We start from the raw sequence: 18911 nt of genomic DNA on the forward strand, positions 1-18911 counted from the left end.
TTTAGCAGCGCTATTGGTCGAAAAGGTATGAAAAATATGTGTACTTCAATTCATTCAATTTATTTATAAACAAAAAAGTAGTTATTAGACAATAAAATATGTAAAATTGTAAACAAAATAAAACATCGAATATTTCTTAAAAAATCTAGAGTACAGGAATAAGAATATTTTTATAATTTAAATTTGGATATGAGCGAGTGACTTTTCCTTCCACTTTTAATATCTCCCACAGTTGTTTCAGAGTACAAATAAATTATTCAAACACATATAGTTTGACAAGACGTAACCTTATGCATATGCATTAACGCAATACAAAAATATTAAGTTTCTTAATGATCAATTATATTATCACTTATATGATGAGTAGAAGTCATGCAAACTAAGGATTATTTACAAAGCACTAACTTACACTACAGCACGCTCACATACACATTGACTATATCAACTCCTTTAAAAAGACCCGTTCATAACATCTTAAAATGTATTTATTATTTAAAATAAAGAAAAACGCCACATACAAAATATATTGTTAACTATTATAAAGATGAGAGTTTAAATTTAAATGCTTTTAAATTAATATTGCATTGTACAATTTTTAAGTCTTATTCGTTAAAAACTAATATAAAATAAACACTTTATAATAATAAATATTATAATATATTAATTTTATACTTGAATAAAACGTTCTAGTAAATAACTAAAATATATTGGTAACATAACTATATTACCATTGGATTAAATTTAAATTATCTTCTTTTTTTAATATCTCATGTAATAATCAAAATTATAAAGAACTTTTATGGAAAATAATATATATTTCATTTAAAAAAAATGATATCTATTTGTAATATATTGAAAAATAATATGACGTAATCAGATTTCATACCTATAGAACTTTAAAATGACAGTCAGACATAGAAATGATTTTATGAAGCAAATATTAAAACAAAGTACACTAGGTTTGATGTTATTATAGATTGCATAATTTTTAACTCACTTTTCTAGAAGTATTCGCAAGCTTCTCCGTTCCAACTTCACCTAAAGACAAAAAAATACATTTTAGATATTGATCCAAGAAAACTATTTATAACAATATACTATTATTAAAAACTGACAAAATGTTATTACTGTATTTCATTTTTAAATACATTTTTACACTTACTTAACTTATTCTTCTGTATAGATTGTGGTGGACTTGATATGTAAGGATTTGCTGGAGCCTCAAGGAGTTTAGAAAGTGTAGGAGTTCCTGAAAATGTATGAAAGATATTGAAGTCCACGAAATCGTAAAATAAAAAATATTAACAAATCTAAATTTACCTTGTGTAGTTTTAATGCTAGGAGTTAATGGTAATAATTTTCCAGATCTAGTCCTTGATGTACCACCAGGAGTTTGTAATAAAGAAGCAATAGTAGTGGCAGTCCTATTAGCTGGTATAGTATTACGAGATCTAAGAAGACTTGTTAATAATGGTGCGGATGGCGTATTCCATTTGATTGGCTGCTATAACATTGACATAAATGATTTTGAATATAATAAACCAAATTTTTATTTAAATGCTAAAATCACTGATGAGATATTTAAGTTATTTATTCATAAAATGAAATAAATAACAATTTTCCAGAAAATCACTTTTTTAATAACATTCAGTGGCTTTAGACAGATCTTTACTTTTTCAATGAATAAAGATCACATAATGATAGTTTATTGTTTATGGCAGTTCAAACATATTTAGTTTACATATGAATACTAAATATTGAGTGCTAAAAGTCCGTAATTTTTTTTACTAGGTGGTCACTTCATAAATAATTGATTAATTAAATGTATGTATGAATATTTTTATACCTCTTCTATTAACCCAGAACTTGAATTTTCAGAAGCTAGACTAGCATTTTGCCTAGTCATAAGTTGATCCATATATTGTTTTCCTTCAATTTCATTCCTGTAAAAAAAAAATGTAAAAAATAAGTATATAATATACCAACTGTTTACCATGAAACAAATAATTTCAACCTTCTTGCTTGTGAATAAAGACTGACAACTTCATTTCTGGACAAATTTCCTTGCTTCACACGGTTCAAAATACTGAATAAATTACAATACTTTGATTTTAAAGTATCTTTTGATTTATTAGCTTCTCGTATGTAATCTTGTACGATAACAAAAATATAATTTTAAACATATTTCATTACATTTCCATTCAATTCATTTTAACTATGGTATTATATTGATATTTATTTACCATTTTTTAAACCTTCAGCAATATGTTGCAGCATATCAATAAGGGGTAATGACTTTGCTTCCTTGCTAAGATTAGATACAAGGATTTTAAACTGGCGCTCACAGCTTTTAGGTGTATACCATTCTCGAGGTCTGTACGGTTCTCCAGCATTTCTAACAACTTGAGCAACTGATTTCCTAGAAACAATAATATTAATGAAACTTAAAAAAATTCTATTAATTATAAATACCTACTATTTAATAAATTTTAATTTGTATTTGAAAAAATTTCAAAAATATCTTGTGACGTTTTACAAAAATCGAAAATCAATATTTACCAATCATGAGTCCCATAATGACATGCAGCTGTAATTAACCAAAATTTTTCTCTAGATGTCCATGTAACTGCTTCTGTTAATGGCTTTCTTTCTATCCATCTATAAATTGTACCTAAAACAAAATCCAATATTTATATCATCAGAAATGCACAAATAGTCAAATAAAAAAGGGGTATTAGGTAAAGAACTTAATTATAATAATTTATGTGCTTTATGTGATTTTTCAATAATTTGAACAGTGCTTATAAATTTTTTAGGAAGTTTTTGGATATTAAGTATAAAAAATTTTTTTTTTTTTTGAATATTTATTTATTACTAAGTTAGGTATAATGTGAAAAAAATTGATCGAATTGAGGTGGAACTTTAATACAGACTTTAGATAGCCACTGCTACCACCCTTTTGAAAAGTTGAATTGATCTTTTCGGCCCACCACTAATATACAGCTTGAAGATATATAATTGATAATTCAATCTACCCTATTACTAAGACCAGGTGCACACCAAAGCAGTACAAAACAAAGGGTTATTACAGTGGGTATTTAACGGTCATGGCAGTTATTTTCACTATGTTAGTGTGCACTAGGAAAAATAGTAAAATATAATATTAACGGTATGCACTTGTATACATTGTCAGCTGGGGACATGAACTCGTTTTAGATGACAAGAGTAAATCTCAAAATAGCATTTTTTTAAAGAATGAATTTAAACAATATTTAGGTACAGTAGATATTTACGGCTTAATTATGAGACTGAATCATAAAATTTTATTATTTTCAATAAACACATCTTTATAAAAACTAGTTTTTACTTTCAATACTAAAACGACAAGAAGCAAAAATAATAAAAATGATGATCATAAATATTTTGGTATGACCATTTATTTGGGCGGTGTTTGGGAGAAAGAGTTCAAAGTCTAAAATCGTAGTTTTTCAATAGTTTAAAAACGTAATAAATGATACCCAATCCAAAAATATTCATGTCTTATATTGAATATAATTATTTTAAGTTATAATTATTGCAAGTTTAAATTGTTTTTAATTAAAAAAGTAATTTCTTATTTTTTACATGGACTTATGTCCAATGGCACTTAAATTCTGAAAATTTGCATTTGACTTGTGCCTTTGTTCACTAAAAATATTATAACGTTTCTATCATAATATCTGATACAATATTATTGTTAATAATTAATGAACAAGAAACAAAAAACAAATTTATTCTTTTTTATATATTTATTATAACATTCCTTTTTATTATAATATAATACATTATTAATAAACTCAACAACAGGTTTAAACTTTTTTTTAAGTTTGTAACATAAAAACATATAAATAATTATATTAAACTTTAAAATTTAAAATTTAAATAACACACTTGGTACTTAATATTATATAATAGATAAAATTACACTTATATGAAACAAAAACCAACATAAATAAATTTTGAGATTTGCTTGTCATAGTGACGTAGGTACTTACAATTTGTTAGTAAAATATATAACTGAATAAGTGAAGATCATGAAAATAAATGAAACATAAGTTAATATTATTATAAACGTAGGTACGAAAGTTTAAAAACAAAGTTTGTGTGATTTGTGCCCTTATGCACAAACAATATATTATAAAAATAACTTATAGGTAGTCCGTTTATCACATAACAGTGAAAACAGGTTATTGAACCTAGGCCGTTTCTCACTACACAAATTTTTTTTGTTATGACTTGAATCAAAACGCACATGAAAATTAATTGATAACAAATTCCGTAACAAATGCAGATCATGGATGCATTACAGTTTGACCAATCTATGCGGCACCAAATTTCCTACAAAATCAACTACTTACATCAAAATGACCAAAAATGGACTTGAACTCTTCTTCAAAACACCAGCAATTTAAATTTTTGAAAAATATTCAAAATCTCAAATGTCCACAAATAACTCAAAACGAAGCAAAATATTTTTTAAATGTTATCCTTATCATGAATAGAAAATTGTAAAATTAACATTTGAAGAATATTTCTACTGTTAAGTATCTACTTTTACTAGTTTTTGAATAACAACAAAATAAAAATTTTGAGAGAATTAGTTGATTTATCGGTAAATATCAAATGTTAACAAATGATTAACTTTCATTACTCCGTTAAGAATCTAAAATGTTTTTTTAATTCATTTGTGAAATACCAGTAATAAAGTTATTTACTAAACAATCAAATGACACTAGATCATGATTCATGATGTAAATTAGATTATTTATCACCACTTCAATGTTTTTGAACAACGTTAAAATTTGAAAGCAGTCTACAGAATAAGCCAATAAATTACATACCTATAATTTTCAAATTCAAGGCCCAATATTATATAAAATATAAAATATAAAATATAAAATACCACTAAACCACTAGATTGCATAATAATTTATTATTTTAAGTATTAGAAAATTGGAAGCCAATTATTTCAATATTAAATTTATCAGTTGAAATTAACTAGAATTCACTATCAAAATCCATTATAACTTTTAATTTGTATAGTAGTATGCATTTTGCATGTACAATAGTAAACTCAGCTAGAGAAAAAAAAAAACAAAAAATTCAAATAATCAATCAAAATTATGATCTTTATATTATTAATAATTATGTACCAGACTAAAAAAAAAATTTTTTTTAATTTTAATTTTACAATGCTATATTATATCTACTCGTAATGAATTGATTTTTAGATAATCGTTGATTTTCACTTATTAATTATTGTTGGTTTTTCATAATTTTAATTATTAAAAATAATAATAATTTAAGAGCAGTTTGCATGTGCTGTTCAGCTTAACCATTTGTAATTAATTGAGTTTTAAAAGTGCTTCAAATACTAGCGCTACAAAACACTTCAAATACGATTAAACCAGACTAATATTGAAGTATGTACACTGCAATAAAAAAACTAAAACTAACCAAAATGCAAACAAGGAAATAACTCCTGATCCCGGGATCCCTTAACCCTGATCAAAAATGAGTCAATTCGTCAATCAAAAATCACCAAAATTACAAAAACAATCTCCTCACTGTATATTAACATAAAAAAATAACAATAAAACCTTCAATATCCAAAACAATATCAAGATACAACTACAACACTGATTGAAAAAGAAACAAATACCCCCCCTCACCCTTATAGTGTGTTTAATTGTAAAACTTCTGGATATATACCCACAAACTGCCCAAAAAAACCAGCTAAAACCACAAAAGAATCTCAAAACACATTTCTTCAGGACCCTATCTCTAATAAAATAAATAAAGGGATAAATAATATACATCACTCAGTACAACCACTCAACAATATATTACATAGCTTAATGGAAATAAAAGACGAAAATAACCAAGAATTCAGTAACGACTTAAGACCAGATAAAAAACGTAAGCTAAGTCTCGCCACATATTATCACAATGAAGACAAAGAAAAAAAGACTATACCTGCTCCCAAAAGACACAAAAAAAATATAATTAATAAAAAAACCAAAACGATCACAGCTGCCACAAATAAATTTATCGATAACATAGATAAGTATTAAAAACCATGTAAAACATATTTTAAAAGGAAAACAAATAAAAGCATAAATCAAGAACAATTTAAAATTATTCTAGTTAACACGCAAGAAAATGCAGACTTGACATATGTATGTGAAATGTATAATGTTAGTTCTCAAAAAAATCAATCTCTTATTTACAATAGAAAAGATAAATAAAAGAAATTTTCAACATATGTTTATTTTATCAATTCCTATACTTTATAACATTTTCAAAATATTTTGACTTTTTATAAGTTATTTATAGACATTTGAAATTTTCCTTTCTTTTAGATTTTTATTCTATAAATGTCAATAAAATGTTATTCATAGGGTCAAAAAACGTATGCTGATATAATATCAGTTGGAAAATATTAAAAATACATAGGCACATTTTTTTTTTTTTAACTATTTAATCATCAAATTTTGACTAAATGAATTAATTGAAAATTTACAAATTATTTGGTTGTTAAAAATTTATAAAATCTAACTTTTATAGCTGAGGATTGAAAATTAAAACAAAATTCCATGTAGGTAAGTCGTTAAATCAGTGGCAAAAAAAATCCAATAACTATACACACAAAGTTTTCTTTTTAGTTATTTTAAGTTCAAATTTAGATGAAATTACCTTTTAAATAGCTAAAAATAACAATTTTAGCTATATTATTGTAATTTAAAAATATTATTCATGGGTACTTTAAAATGAATACACCTACTATGAATGACTGAGTGGGCATAATGAATCTGATTGGATTAATTTGTAATTTATTTTATACATTTTTTTTTTTAAATATTAGCAATATAATTAATATAGATAAAACTATAAAATATCCTAGACAGACAAACCACGTCCGCTCAGAATCATTTTCATATACAATGATATTATATCATTGAATTCAAATTTAATACCATCCATTACAGTAACTCACTTGTAAACTACTGTACAGTAGAGCAACATCTACTTACCTACTTTTTTTTTAAATATAAAATTATTTCTTCGCATTTTTAGTTGGTACTTATTATTCATATTATCTCAAATCAATAAGATATTCAGAAATTAATCAATAATTAACATTTACCTATATCAAAAATTGAATTTAACAATTGTTTATAAATTCAAAAATTGAGTAGATAGCAGGGCTTCAAAACGTTTTTATAATGTTACAAGTATAATGTGAAACGGTTCAAAAAATGATTGAAATCGATAATGTATAACAAATAAAGGAACAATAACAATAAATGATTAAATTTAATATCGAATAATGTAACAAAAAACAAATAACGATTGAAAGTTGAATCATAACAAACATGTCAGACAATAAAGGAAATTACAAAAATATTAAAAATTATCTGTAGAATATAATTAGAATTTAATTATTTTTGTAAAATCGTTGTTTGATAGGATTATAATAATATAGTGACTTTAATATTAGCCATTAGGTGCTAAAAAAATAATCAAAATTAATTAAATTTATATGGAAGTTTAAAATAGCGATAAATAATAAACATTTTAAATATATAATACGCATTATCAATTATATTTAGGCTATCTTATAAAAGTAGAAAATATTTATAAATTATGCCCGTGTAAATGTTTCTCATTGTACATTAGTACGTACCTAAATCCTGCTTACCCAATACCTGCCTATATTAGTTATATACATTTATGTTATAAATTATAATGTATGCATTTTTAAGTTAATAGGTATATGTAAAAGTTTCAAATAACCAAAATAAAACAAGCTTAAGAGTTTTTTTCTCTATGTTCATTGAAATGTCCTCAAGGTCTTTTTTAATGATTGTCTTAAATGGTTAGTAGGAAGATCATAAGATTTATTTATCTATGTATATACAAATATACAATACATCACTATATTATGTATAATGAATAATGATACTACTCCCCTTCTCTTCAGTTGGACACTGAATGACATAATCGGATAAAATAGAGCCATACAATTTTTGTTTTGCACTTTTTATGAATCATACTGAGAGTTATGTAAGCTATAGTTAACTGCGTTACCACTGGCTCTCTAGCTCCACTTAAGATTTAAAAAGTTTTTTTTATCTTATTAATATTATTTCTTTGGTAATTTTATGTCATAAATTTTAATTTATAATCACAAATACTTATTATATATCACTTATGAATTTATTATGTGTTGTGTCATCATATGTATGCATATGTAGTATGTTTTGCAATTTAATATTTATATTTATTTCATTGTACCTACGTAAATTGTAAAATATAAAATTAAAATTGAAATAACTAGCCACAAAAAAAGTAATTAGCAAGTTATAACATATAACTAGAATTCCACAACCTTCCTCTATTTTTCAAGAGTCCAGACTAGTGTTTGCTTCTAAAAAAATTAAAATATAACAATGAATACTACAATTTTAACAACATTTATAAGATAAATTTAAATAATGTTTAACGCTAAATTATTCATAAAACTTAAACATTATGAATTAGATATTTAACACTAAAAAATATTCTAACAGATTTAATCAAATACAGAATCAATAAAGAAATGCATCTAACATGTACCTAACATGTATTTCATAATTAATTCTTAAAATATTAGTTTAATCCACCTAAATGCATAGTTTGACCACTGTGCAGGCTTATAATTATCTTTGTAGCTGGATATCAGATTAGGCACCTGGAGGATTATATATTAATATTTTATAGAAATAAATAATATAAGAAATATGTAGGTACTTAAAACATTCTTTCACCCCTTTAATGACGCTTATAAATTATAATAATTACCTTATGAATTAAACCAAAATTATAAAGAAAAGAAAAAAAAAAAAGAAAGTGCAAAAAAGAAAAAAACTGCAAATATTATCACAAAATTAAGAGGATGTCAGCGCACTATTTGTTTTCTCTCTATGGCCCACACGTAACATAAACAAGGCGCATTTACGAAGAATCATTTTTTCTATGTCTTTAAGTAATTTTAGTGTGAAACCTTCCATTAGAAAAAAGATAAAGAATAATAATTTTTTACATTAACAGCAACAACACGTATCTAATTTTTCTACTTTTCAGGAGAGACAATAAACTAAATTAATTAGTAATTAATACTTAATCTAAGTAGTTTTACGTTTTTTTTAACTAATAGTGAAAAAAGTTGTATTATTTACTGAAAATCCACTTACCTACGTGTAATTAGCCACATCACAATAAGATACGTGGTATTTCAATTTAGAGATACGTGTTATTATAAATAAAATCCCTGAATTATCATAAAATAATAATGTTGAGACCACGTAACTAAAAGAGAAAAAAATATTTTGGTGAAGTTTTTAAAAATATAAAACATGAATTATCATAACTTTACTTTTCATGACAATTACAATGTTTTAACAAAATAATAACAAAAAAGTATCAATACATTTTATAGAATCTATTCCAGTCTTTGGATTTATTTGGTACAATTTAAGGATTAAGCTTAAATATTATACTTAAAATAACTAAAAAAAACTTTTATAAAATAGTTAGGTAATAAGTTTATATTAAATTAAGTAATTACTATTATAGTATTATAGGTTTGGGTAAAATCAAATTAAAAAAAAATATTATGTAAAACCACGTATCTCAGTGAATAAACAAAATCTTAAGATTGTTTTAAAAAATATGACTAACCTATAGGTAGTTAATACATTATAATAACAATTAAATGCTTTATTTCAGTACTTGAAACATTAAAAAATAAGTTATTAAATTATTCAAAGTCAAAAGGCAATGAAATGTTTTGTTAATGTACATACTGTACAATGAAGTTTATATAAATTGTATATACGTGTAATAACACGTATCTGAATTATGAAAAATGTTAACCGAGTTTAGGAATATTAAATAAGTTAATAATTATTGTAATACAATGCATAATATATTATATAATTGGCTTAATATTGAATAGAACGCAAATATTTTAAGGGACGTTCTACATCCACCGTGTAAAATTGGTCAAATACGTGTTATCACAGGTGAATTTACGATACGTGCTATCACTGAAATCACTTTTGGCGGGAAACTAAAGATTCTATAACATGCATGATAATAAACAATTTTATGCGCAAGGTTTCAAATATTTTGATATATAAATCTCATTTTGCCCAAAATGAGATACGTATTGTTGCTGGTTGCTGTTAGGCCCTCCTCACACGGGGATACTCAAAAGAAGCTGCAATCGCCTAGGTACTAGGAGACTGGGTGACTAGACAACTACAGTTGCCGGTTATCTTCACACACAGTATACAAAATTATTGTTTCTAGTTTTTTAAACTATAGTGTCGCCCGACAGTACAGTTCATTAAAAATATATAAACAAAATTATAATTAATTAATAACTATAAATAATAAATTCTTTATAGCCATGTACTTATTGTACTAAAAGTTATATAATCAACATATTTTGGTGCTGCTCGGATATGCGGTCTACAGATATTTTTCTGCTTAGATAGGTATGAGATCTACATTATGTAGATTGCGTAATAAAGTATGCGTACCTATAATACGCAGTAATAGTGGTACAGTAGAACTTCGATTAACCGTCACTCTCTATCCGTCATCGGTCACCGCCGAAAAAAAAATAATTAGGCGATTAGACGATCGCGATAAACTCGTCTTGGTGCCCAACAGTAACAATCAAGTGTATAAAAATAGTTTGTAATATGTACATATCCAATGCAAGCGATAAACGTGATAAACGAATTATAAACTTATGTGTGTATGTATTGTACTATGTATGTATTATAATTTATAATTGAATTCTTACTTCTACGTCAAATACGTAATATTGCTACTAAAAAAGCTAGAGAATCAAAAAACCAAACTAAAATTACAGATTTTTTTAATAATATATGTGGTATGTATGTTTATAATTTGTTATATGTAAGTATTTTTTTTTTTTAAAGCACACACACGTAAAAAATATAATGCATGTGTGTATATGTTCACGTTTTTTTTGCAAAATATCCATTACCGTCTATTCGATTAACCGTCATAGCCCCGGTCCCGACAGTGACGGTTAATCGAAGTTCTACTGTACACAGTACGCAAATAAATAAGCAAATTCAAATAATATTAAAATATTATAATTATTTGTGTATTGGTGAAAAAAACTAATTAGGCAAAATAATTAATAATTATACACCTATTATGTCATAATTTATTACTGTAAATAAATAAGCAAATTTAAAAAAGGCAGGTAAGTCGTGAATGTCGCTCTGTATGTCACTGTAGGTTACACGTGGGTTACTGTAATGGATGGAATTAAATTTGAATCCAATGATATTATATCATTGTATACGAAAAACGATTCTGAGCGAAGACGGTTTATCGGTCTAGGATATATTATAGATTATGAAAAATTTTCAAATCTTAGATTTCAAATAAAATTTTTTTATGAATTTCTAGCATAAAATAATTTATGAATTTTCGTGATTTTTACGTATGTTGTCAAAATTCAAACTTTGAATCCTTGTAAAAAAAAAATTGTGACTATGAATTTATTTTATTTTTCAACTGCTATTGTTACAATGTGTTAAAAGCCTTGAATTAAATTTTCAAACTTTTCTACCGAACAAATAAATTTTTATCGATATTTATAGAAAAAAAAACTAAAAAAGTTGAAAAATTAAAATGTCAGTAAACAGCTCAAAACACATCTCTATATTTTGAAAATTTTATCAAATATATAAAAATTGTATGTAAACATTCAATGAAAATTTCAAGTATCTGCGGTCATTTGTTTTAGTGTTACACCAAAGTAAGGAAATCGCTAAAAGTGAAAATCCAATGTTGTAGAAATTTAAATTTCAAATGCTCATAAAAATTTAATTTGAATTTCCGGTGGAATTTTTATTTGTGATAAAGATTGAAAAACTTGTAAGAAATCTTGAATTAAATTTTGAAATCTTAGATTTAAAAAGAAAATTTTTTATGAATTTCTAGCTTAAAATAATTTGTGAATTTTCGTGATTTTTACGTATTTTGTCAAAATTCAAACTTTGAATGCGTATAAAAAAAAAATTGTGACTATGAATTTATTTTATTTTTCAACTGCTATTGTTACAATGTGTTAAAAGCCTTGAATTAAATTTTCAAGCTTTTATACCGAACAAATAAATTTTTATCGATATTTATAGAAAAAAAAACTAAAAAAGTTGAAAAATTAAAATATCAGTAAACAGCTCAAAACACATCTATATATTTTGAAAATTTTATCAAATATATAAAAATTGTATGTAAACATTCAGTCAAAAAATTTTCAAAAAATATTAACTCGTTTTCAGCTGTTTATGGTCATATTAAATTCTTTTTTTTTTTCAAAAACAATCTGTACAACAAGCACATTTAGTAATTTTGATATAGAATATAATATACATAATTTTTTTTTTTTTAAAACAACAACTTTTAAGGAAGTCACCCATTGGTAACACCTAAGAACTTATAGTTGGATTTAGATCACTTAAGGAGATCTCGATTCTAATTTCGTTTGAGCCTGCGAGGGGGGTTGCCTGGGATATGCAGTGAAGCCATATTAAATTCTTATAATTATATTATATTGTTCACGGACCAATAACGTGCTGCCCGCGGCCCATGGGTTGAGAACCGCTGTGTTATAATATATACCTACATATTAGCTTCTTCTCATATACATGTATTCTGATATTCGTGTTTGAATGGAATATTTAAATGAATTAAATGTAAAAAATCAACAAAAAAAAAGCGGGTAAGTCGTGTATGTCGCTCTGCTGTACAGTAGGTTACAAGTGGGTTACTGTAATGGATGGAATTAAATTTGAATCCAATGATATTATATCATTGTATACGAAAAACGATTCTGAGCGAAGACGGTTTATCTGTCTAGGATATATTATAGATTATTAAAAATTTTCAAATCTTAGTTTTAAAAAAAAAAATTTTTATGAATTTCTAGTTTGAAATAATTTGCGAATTTTCGTGATTTTTACATATTATGTTGTCAAAATTCAAACTTTGAATGCTTGTAAAAAAAAAATTGTGACTACGCATTTCTTTTATTTTCAATTTTTATTGTAAAAATATATTATGAGCCTTGTATTAAATTTTCAAATCTTAGATATAAAAAGAAAATTTTTTATGAATTTCTAGCTTAAAATAATTTCTGTATTTTCGTGATTTTTACATAAGATGTTGTCAAAACTCAAACTTTGAATGCTTATAAAAAAAAATTGTGACTATATATTTCTTTTATATTTCAATTGCTATTGTAAAAATTTATAATGAGCCTTGTATTAAATTTTCAAATCTTAGATATAAAAGGAAAATTTTTTATGAATTTCTAGCACAAAATAATTTACGAATTTTCGTGATTTTTACATAATATGTTGTAAAAATTCAAACTTTGAATGCTTATAAAAAAAAATTGTGACTATGTATTTCTTTTATTTTTCAACTTCTATTGTAAAAATATGTTAGGAGCCTTGTATTAAATTTTCAAATCTTAGAATTAAAAAGGAAAACTTTTATGAATTTCTATCTAAGATAATTTGAATATTGCCGTAATTTTTACGTATTTAGTCAAAATTTGAACTTTAAATGCTTATAAAAAAAAATTGTGCCTAATATACTTATATAAACATTAGGTGGAAATTTCATGTATCTATGGAAATTTGTTTTAAAGTTACATCAAAAACCAAAATCGATTTTGTCGAAAAATGAGTGTGCGTACAATTTCCGGTTTTTCCCTTAATTTTTAGTTTGTTTTTCTCAATTATTTAGAAAAGTATTAAGAATTTTTTACTTTTGACCCCCCAAAGTACCAACTAGATTCACATTCTGATCGAACGAGGTACTGAAGTCAAAAATCAAAGCATTTTTACTGCCCCAAAACGTGTTGACAGACACAAAAAAAAATATTCATGGTTTTAACGAATTTTTGTCAAAATTTGAACTTAAAAGTACCTAATTAATAAAATAAGTTTGTAATTTCTAAGTCATAATTTATGACTTTTGTGCAAAATGTTTGACACAATTATACCTGTATAACTAAACATTAACATAATATAAACTAGTTTGTGTAATGATAAGATATAAGCCAAATTCCAAACCAGACTTACCTAAGCTAGACTGTAATAATTAATAATAAACGCTATTGTAATAGCGATTAAGTATCGTCAAAAAAAAAAACCACACATCATGGTAAAATCAATACATTCATCGCTCTGCTCAGAATCTAAAATATCAAATACCTACCTACAATTTTTGTATTAGCAAAAAAAAATTATTCTCAATTAATTTTTGTCAATATAGGCAACAGTTAAATATTTAAGCTATTATAACTATTAATTAATATCAGTGGAAAATACATAAGTGCATATAGCAAATTATATTTACACCAATTTAACCTTTTATTGTTTATTTTGCGGCTCAGATATGCAGTCTACATATATGGATTGTAGACTATATACCATCAGTAGATCGCATATCTGACGAGCACCCAAATTTTGTGAAGGGAGTACCTACACCACGGTTATATACAAAGGTTGGAGCTTGCTACTATGTTCCATATGTTATAACCATGTTGACGTGGCGTAACTAGTGAACTAAAAACAGGGCTAAAAGCGCTAGTAGTAGTTGATACGGTTTTAATATGTGAGGAATAGGACAAACACGAGGACAAATGTTTTTTTATATTTTATATTTATAAACAATTGTGTTGTAATACCTAAATAAGTAATTTAATTTTAAAAGAAAATTTTGATTTTATAGATTAAGATGATTTTAAATTTTCAATTACTATAATAAAGTGTTTAAAAACAAAATATTACACTGTGTATTGTGATGCAAAATTAATCACGTTTATTTAAATATCAAAATTATTGGAATTTATATACATGATACATAAATTACATTTAATAGTTGCTTATACTTGCTTGGCTTTTGCTTATTGCTTTTTAACAGAGTATTAATTTAAAAAAAAAATATAGGTGTTTGTTGAAATATAAATAATTTATGTTTTCTAGGATTTGAGAATTTAACATACAATTCATGGAATGATTGAGAGCATAAATGATCAATTACAAAACGTAATTAAATTTGTTAAAAATGTTATACAATTAAAAATATTTATTTTCAGAATTGAACATTTGAGTTACATTTACCTAATTCATGAAATGTTTCTCTAAGCTTATGTTATAAAAACCTAATTTACAGTCTTATTTGTTAATTAAATATTTCAAACCAAGTCGAACCAATGAACAATTTAATATTCAACATTTTTACTTAAAACAATTTTTAGTAAACTTAATTGCTTTTTTGTTGAGGTAAAAAACTACAATCTGTTGTATGTTTTACATGTAATAATCGGGTGGACTAGTACTAGTGTTTTTAGTTCATTAGTCATGCCACTTCACATAAATTAATAAGTACCTACTATTTTTATATTATGTATTTATACAAAATATACTATTTTTCCTAGTATTTTTCATTATATTGTCAAAAATAGCAGTAAAACTCTATAAAAGGTTTATAAAATATGCAAAAAAAAATAGTAAAATTACATATTTAGTCTCTGGTGCATAAAACCTATTTATAGGTAGGTACCAAATTATAGCTTTGTTATTTTTATCTATATATGTGCTATAATAATTAGCAATTGCTATAAAATCTGAACCCTGGTTATCAGCAAACAAAAACATCAAATCTGTTAACAATTTAATATATTGGCACCTAATTACAATTAGAAAGCACAAAAATGTGTGAAAGATTAACACAGACTTCTTATTCAGGTGCCTATCTGATTTTGAATTGTTGGCGACCATTCGTCTACAACAGACTATTCTGATAATACCTATTGGATTTTAAGATGATATTATTGTGCCAAGGTGTTACAATTTTTTTAATAAACATTTGCATTCAACACCCACAAAAGACAAAAGTAGGCCGTAAGTTACCTGTTCTCTAACGTTGGCAAAAATATTAAGCACATCAACGGCATCCAAAATAGTTGCCGATGATTGAGTAAAGCCGAGTTCACAGAATCGCAATTGCTTTATCTCACTTGTGATGTGCGTGCACTAACAAAACTGTACGCATCTGAACCATTAAAATACGCATGCAAGTTCTTGAATGTCATAATATTATACTGCATGCTGTTACATAATGTAGGAGACAATCGAATGCCATACTCTGTAATTGTCGTATGATAGCAGAATTGGCTTTCAAACAACCGTGAACGTGTGAACCCGGCTTAGTGCACAGCATAGGATTCAGTACCAGCCGGACCGAACCTAACCTAACCGAACGAAGGTTGTGACTAGGTCGGTTTAGAGAGTGCCGGGGGCAGGGACGTTTGGGGACTATAGCGACGGCTCTTCGAAGACACTTACCAGGCGAATCCGTGTTGGACGACGCCATGTTGCGGCTGGCGGCTGCGGACGCAGCGGCTAGCGTCAACTGGACCGCCTGCTTGCGGCTAGCGTCTGCGGCTGTGCCACGAGTCCGACGGTCACATCTCCGAGAGCGTGCGGTTTCCACGGTTGCGTTCGCGCGCGCACAGCCGCACGACGGCGTGCCGACGACGACGACGCGTGTCCGGTCCCTGGGAACCCCTATCGTTCACGCGGGCGTGTTTCGCTGCGTGACTGAAAACCGTCGCAGAAACGACGGTGCGACGTTCAAAAACGACGGCGGCGGCGGCTGCGGTGGTGTCGGCGACGAAATCGACGTAAACGGACAACGAGCGGAAAATCGCCAGGAAAACAAAACGACGTAATGCCGTGCACAAACACACAGTACAAACACAATTACACAATGAAGATACACACGCACACGCACGCACGCGCACGCAAGCGCAGAGACAAACACGGCAAGGTGTGCGCACAGAAATACACGCACGCGCAGAACGGCCGAAAACGAAAACACTCGACGGCAACGACGGTGGTCACGCTCTAGCGTTGGTGTTCTGTTCAACGTTTCGGTCGGCTGGGCGTGCTGGTAACAGCAACACTGGTGTTGTAGAATGTGATGCGGACCATAGATTTTTTTGTATTTGGTGTGTCGTGGTAGTCGTGCAGGTCGCTGTTTTGTTTCGCCGGGACGGTTCCTTATCGCTCGTCCGCTGCCGCCGTCGATTATCTCTCGTTGACGAAACGGCGGTGGTGGTGGCGGTGGTGGTGGTGGTGGTGTGATGCACTCCGCCGCGGCTGTTGTTGTTGTTCCTATCGCCGTCTTATATTTAATATTTTCCGCTTGTCGTGCTCATTCGGTAGATCGTATTTTTCCGCTGCGCAAAATGACAATTTTATTAGCTACAAATGCTACAATTAAAACACACGATACACCGCGTGTCGGGTGCCTTATCTTAGTAAAATGGATATTATTAATTTTTAATCATCTTACTAATGCCTAATGCCTATAGGCGTAGGCGATAAGCGCTAATAGGGGAAGGCTTAGGGGGTATTAGCACCCCCAATTTTTGAAATTAGTACCCTCAAATAAAATTTTTGTGTTTACGTATCGAAACAAAAACTAAAATGATACAATTCAGGGCTTAAGCACTCTTAGTTTTTTTTTATTGAAATTGCGCTTATGTCTATAGGTTATAGTCTATAATGTTCTTATTGTAGTACGATTACGACTGTTATTTTATTATTTTTACTCCTAAAGAAAAAAACACTTTATACTCAATAGCTTTGACAAATACCCTCGATAATTATTATAATGCCATGAAGCGACGAAATCTCTAAAAATGCCCGAAATTCTGATGTGATCAAACCGCGGACCGTACAGCTTTTGGAATCCGCTTTTGTCCCACACAACTATTCAACATTTTAGTTAATTTTTTATTCCCATGTTCTTTGTTTTAGTTACGAAATTGATTCCATAGCGACATATAGGAAACTGGGTAAGTATTAGGTTCACACCAAAGACCTCGGCCAGTGTTCTGTTGTCAGCCTACATGCACAGAAGACAGAACCGGCGCGAAGACGTTTTCTCTCACTGGGCAGAGTATCGAGTATTGACACGATATCGTGTCGGATTACCGTAAATTTTAATATCTACAAACGTGGGTTAAGTGTGGGAAAAAATATGGTATTTGTATTCGTACTCAAATAGTTATTTTTACTAAGTAGGTATTCGAATACATATTTTAAATTTTTTTCAAAATAAATATATGTATCTGTACTTGAAAACTTTTAAGAAGTATATTTTACAAGACTACCTACACTTTATGTACAGTTTGAAAATATTCAACTCGAAACGATACCCAATCCGGCCTTTAGATTATATAAATCTAATGACGGCGTAAACAGTTTTAGACCCACAATGATTGCCGTACGATGATACCGTAAATTGTATTACTTAAATCAAATAACTCATAGGTACCTACTTACTTTAACTAAAAATAACAAGTAGCCGTATTCGCATTATTTAGTGTTAGTCCATTAGTGGAATTGACAAGTACAAACGAATAGAAATAACTGCATAAAAACTACCTATTATATTATTAAACATTAGTAGACTAATATTGACGATTGACGTCTAATATGACGTTAAAATGCATCTGAACCATAAATCACTGATAAATGATAATTATAATTATTTTATTTTCTACTGAAACATGTAGATACCTATTGTTTTTATCGAAATAGGAATAGCATAATTATATTAAAAAAATACTTTTTAAGTAGTTGAATGTATGAAATGTACAATAGAGTCCCGCTAATCCGGATTCCGGACTAGATGGGTCCGGACTCTCTCCGGATTATCAAAAATCCGGTTTAAACGAAAATACGTTTTTT

At 27.7% G+C, this 18911-nt stretch overlaps 1 protein-coding gene across 2 annotated transcripts in view; it reads right to left on the reverse strand.

Annotated features, from left to right (window-relative positions):
* Window positions 1-16922, reverse strand: part of LOC107169058 (uncharacterized) — a 29070-nt gene extending 12148 nt beyond the window's left edge. The window contains exons 1-8 of one of the 2 annotated variants that reach the window (XM_089217539.1): window positions 16497-16922; window positions 2560-2671; window positions 2244-2419; window positions 2015-2150; window positions 1847-1943; window positions 1321-1501; window positions 1163-1249; window positions 998-1038 (exon numbers count right to left, since the gene is read on the reverse strand). In XM_089217539.1, the coding sequence (XP_089073665.1) occupies window positions 998-1038; window positions 1163-1249; window positions 1321-1501; window positions 1847-1943; window positions 2015-2150; window positions 2244-2419; window positions 2560-2671; window positions 16497-16524 (858 nt within the window). In that variant the 5' untranslated portion in view covers window positions 16525-16922. Of the gene's footprint in view, window positions 1-997; window positions 1039-1162; window positions 1250-1320; window positions 1505-1846; window positions 1944-2014; window positions 2151-2243; window positions 2420-2559; window positions 2672-16496 lie in introns of both variants that reach the window. The other variant, XM_089217538.1, reaches the window with a different exon arrangement.
* Window positions 16923-18911: the final 1989 nt, after the last annotated feature.

Source organism: Diuraphis noxia, unplaced genomic scaffold, assembly GCF_037042655.1.
Source record: "Diuraphis noxia isolate RWA-SAM2 unplaced genomic scaffold, SU_Dnox_SAM2 contig0001, whole genome shotgun sequence".
NCBI classification, from domain to species: Eukaryota; Metazoa; Arthropoda; class Insecta; order Hemiptera; family Aphididae; genus Diuraphis; species Diuraphis noxia.